The 4,653-nt window shown below is 41.7% G+C and overlaps 1 protein-coding gene across 2 annotated transcripts in view; it reads left to right on the top strand.

Annotated features, from left to right (window-relative positions):
- Positions 1 to 4,653, top strand: part of RGS9 (regulator of G protein signaling 9) — a 91,149-nt gene that overhangs the window by 67,554 nt on the left and 18,942 nt on the right. For both annotated transcript variants that reach the window (XM_010342495.3, XM_003931800.4), the window contains exons 15-16: positions 12 to 150; positions 3,030 to 3,115. In XM_010342495.3, the coding sequence (XP_010340797.1) occupies positions 12 to 150; positions 3,030 to 3,115 (225 nt within the window). The remainder of the gene's footprint in view (positions 1 to 11; positions 151 to 3,029; positions 3,116 to 4,653) is intronic.

Here is a 4,653-nt window from a genome sequence, read left to right as displayed (position 1 = left end):
TCCCACCCCAGGCTGTTCCTGGCCCCGGGGGCGAGGCGCTGGATCAACATAGATGGTAAAACCATGGACATCACTGTGAAGGGGCTGAAGCACCCCCACCGCTACGTGCTGGACGCCGCACAAACCCACATTTACATGCTCATGAAGAAGGTAGGTGGGTCCGTGCCGAGGATATGGGGTCCAGATAGGCCTTCCCTCCCTAGGTACCCGGAAAATTCTTTAGATATAGGAAAAGGGGAGATGATATGTGGATAGCACTCTGCCGGCCGTGGGATGCAGCTAGCCATGGGGGCTCATGTCTGTAATCCCAGCACTCTGGAAGCTGAGGTGGGAGGATTGCTTGAGCCCAGGAGTTTGAGACCAGCCTGGACAACACAGCTAGACCCTGTCTCTATTTAAAAAAAAGAAAAAGAAAACAGAATTGTCAACCGTCTCTTCCACTTGTCCACTGGGGTGGATTTGCCTTGAGCCCCTCACCCATGGGCCTAGAGGGACTCCTGCAGACTCCTGCAGAAGCTTATTGGCCTCACTCTGTCTATATCAGATAGCCCGTATCGTATAACCTATATTATATAACCCATGTCATATAACCAATAGCACATAGCCTTTATCATGTAATCTATCTCATATAACCTATATTACATAATCTACAGTATATCATATAATGGCAGGTAGACAGGTAAGAATAATGGCATTAATAATGGTAACATTATGGTAATAGCTATCATTCACTGAAGGCTTAGAAGGTGCAGTTGCTGTGCAAAACACTGAGCTTTATGCTCAATGCCAATCCACAGGTGAGGCTTTGTTGTTCCAGATCAAGTGGCTTGGTCAAGGTCTCACCAAAGATGCGGCTGGATTCACATCCAGGTCTGCCTGGGTTTCAAGGCTGAGCTCTTAGTTTCTGCTGGAGAGTGATGGCAATTCTCACCGCTCTCGCCCTAAACAAAAATTACACATGGAGTCATGGTATCTAGAAGAGACAAGTTTGTGTGTGTGCTTGATTGTAATAAGACTCTGTGAGAATTCAGATAGCCCTCTGAATTCTTAACAACATGTAAATGTGGTGGAAGTTTAAAAAAAAATACATCAAGGGGACCTGAGAGAAAAATTAATCATTTTCTGAACACACTAGAGTTGGAGGCTCAGAGATAGCCTTCAAGGAGTTGTCTAGTTAGGCTCTTTTTTGGTGCCATCCTTGACAAGACTTTCTTTGGATACTTCAACTTCTCATTATGGCAATGTAAGGCTATATAATAGAGGTTATGTGATATAGGCTATCTGATATATGTTATATGAGGTAGATTATGTGATATAGGTTATGTGATAGAGGTTATGTGATATAGACCATCTGATAGAGGTTATGTGATATAGGCTATTTGATATAGGTTATATGATATAGGCCACATGAGTTAGGTAATATGATATAGGTTACATGATGTGGGTTATATGATATAGGTTATAATGTGATATAGGCTATATGAGATACAGTATATGATATAGATTATGTGCTATAGGTTATATGAGATAGATTATATGATATAGGTTATATGACATAGAATATGTGATATAGGTTTACGAGATAGATTATGTGATATTGGTTATGTGATATGGGTTACGTGATATCAGTTATGTGGTGTAGGTTATATAATATAGGTTACGTGATATAGGGTATTTGATAGAGGTTATATGACATAGATTATATGATATACGTTATATAAGGCAGAGTATGTGATATGGGTTATATGAGATAGGATATATATGGTTATGTGATATAGGTTATGTGATATAGGTTATATGATTAGGTGATGCATATAGGATTTTGTGAATGGTAAATGCTTATCAGCTTTCCTGATTTATATTTCTTCTATTTAGTCTTTTATCCTATTATTTAAAAATATTTTCACTTTGTTTTTAAAGCATGTAATAATTTAGAATTGTCACCAAGCCAGATTAGCCATTTTCATCATTTTTTAGATCAGTGGAGTATCTCTGTGTTTTTGTTACTAGAAGATTCACAGCAGGGTTTCTTTAATAATAATCCTCTTTAATGTATTTTAAAACGTTTTGGTTCTTAAAAACACAGTTTTCATACAGCCTTTTAGGGGAAGCCCAGGGAGGCCAGCTACTAGCCAGAATGGAACAGTCATAGGCAACTTTAAAACGAATAGCACGTATATCCACTAGACTTCTATATTTCATTACAGTCATGTTTTATGGTGATATATTCAACGTATTCCGGTGGCTCCATGATCCCTATTCCTAGACTCTATCCTAGTTCTCGTAACTTTTACTGCTGCCTCTTAGTCTTTAGAATAGTGCCATTTTGATAAATGTTAAAAATATTCTTAATCCCTGATTTGTTGCAGTGGGCTTTGTCCCATATTTGTATGACTGGAGTTTTCAGCTGGCTTGGAAGTAACAAGCATTCATGGAGCTTCCCTGAAATTGCCCAGGGTCCCAGTAAACATCCCCACAATTGGACTCTATGCGTTGGTTGGTTCTGTTTTTGCTTTGGTATTGTCTTGCCTTTATACCCAAAATACAGGGCAGAAAGGGATGTCAGTGGGCTTGGAAGTGGGCTCCATACTCCTGGCTGCTCATCTTCCTTGGAAGAAAGTCTTGGAGGGGAGAGGTCAGGGGTCCTCTTGTTTCATGCTGGCTTCACTGAACCACTCCAAGGTGGCTCTTAGTGTGTAGGGTTGCAGACTGGAGTTCTCAAACTTAAAGGTGCAGCAGAATTACCTGGAGACTGTTCAGGCTCAGGGTGACTCACTCCCAGTTTCCCATCAGGAGGGCTGGGGCAGGCCTGAGAAGTAAGTTCCCAGGTGAAATTGATGCTTCTGGGTGGGGGAACCACACATGAGAACCACTGCTCTCAGTACCTCCCCAAACACCTTTACCCCAAAGAGACAAATTCTCATAACTATTCCGTTCTGCTGCCAAGGGAGGCTTGAAAATGGCAAGGGTATTGGTTTGATTTGATCCTTTCTCTCTCATAATCACTGCTATTTTCTTGTTCCCACTAGGATTCTTATGCTCGCTATTTAAAATCTCCAATCTATAAGGAGATGCTGGCCAAAGCTATTGAACCTCAGGAAACCACCAAGAAAAGGCAAGTGGAATTTTCTGTAATTGCTGGCTGCCTGCTGTTTAGTTTACAGAGAAGGGAGGGTCTCTTTCAGCCAAATGGCTATTATGGAGATATTTGCTTGATGAAAATATTGGAGACTGGGAAGTATTGCTTAGGGAATGAGTGCCTCATTTGCTTCATAATGCCCTAAAATCACTCTAGCAAGATTTCCTTAGTAATTACCACCAGTAAGTTTTGTTTCCCTAATGCTGGCTTGAAAGAGTTTGGATGATCAGACCAATAATTACCCTTATCACAAATGGAAGCATCTCCTTGGTTTTTTAACTGCTACATGTTAGCTCCAAACTGATGTATGGTAATTAATTAAGCTGCATCCTTGTATTTAAATTGTTCCAAGACCTTAGAGAGAATAGCAGATTGCACCCCAAGAGAAAATGCTCAGTGGAGGGGAAATGCACAGTAACACCCTAGGTATTCTTGTTGCCTCTGGGGATTGTGCTTTAGAAATCCATTAACTCGTTCATTCTTACTTTTCTCATTGGAGATGTGGATAATCTCATCTGCTAGAGCTGTTGGGACAAAGGACGAAATAGTGTTCTGAGGGACAGATTGAACTCTTTTGGGGGGGAGTTCAATCTACAAGGATTGAAGATTCAAAATAGTAATCAAATAGCAGCTCGAACAAAACTGTGAGGCTTTGCAGAGGTTTTACCGCCGGCAATCATGTGTCCTGTTCCCCTATAGTGAGTGACCATTCCTCTGTTTGCCGGGTCAACCCATACTGGGCTCCTTTCCAGCATCTTCCATCATTTCCAAAGGGGGATGGCTGGACCAGAGCCTATATCAAAGGAGAAAAGCAAAACCAAACCAAACAAAAACTTGGTTCCATTCTTGAGGATAACGGCCCTGTTATGAAAAGGAGAGAAAGAAGGTCTTTGTGGTGCTATTCTTCTATGTTTACCAAGTAAGGAAGGGAGTTCAGTGTCCCTGGGGACTTAAAAGCTTCTACCTTAAGCCAGAAGAAAGGACCATAATAGCTCCAGAAGTTCTGCCGGAAAGTAATGAGGGAAAAGAAGGGGAGTCTCGTACCTCTCTCTCCAGATATTTTAGAAGTTGGGGCACACATGAGAATTCTCACTCACTCTGTCTCTACTAAAAATACAAATACTCTTGTGAGTGAGTATTACACGTGGATGTATTCGTAAAGTGTGAAGGTTGGTCTGTGTGCCAGGGAAAAGTGAGAGACTGCAGTGGGTGTGAATTTGTTCCCTGATCCCAGGCATCAGGCAACATATTGAAACTTAATTTTTCCATGACAAGTTACACTTAGTGCCAAGCCTTCCCCTTGGCAGAACAGGTAAGAGATCCAATATCAATATCAGCCTTGACTTCCTGGTAGGGGAGCCCTCCTTCTCCCTAAGATAGATACAGGAGTTCAAGGGGCTTTTGTAGTCCAGAACTCTGGAGTAGGTTACAGGTCTTTATCACTGTTGCTGAAGTTCTTGGCTCCAAGCCTGCGTGGGCCCTCAAAGGCAGGTGGCTCCACTGCTCACTGCCTG

This window comes from Saimiri boliviensis, chromosome 17 (assembly GCF_048565385.1).
Source record: "Saimiri boliviensis isolate mSaiBol1 chromosome 17, mSaiBol1.pri, whole genome shotgun sequence".
NCBI lineage: Eukaryota > Metazoa > Chordata > Mammalia > Primates > Cebidae > Saimiri > Saimiri boliviensis.
This window is presented reverse-complemented; position numbering and strand designations above follow the sequence as displayed.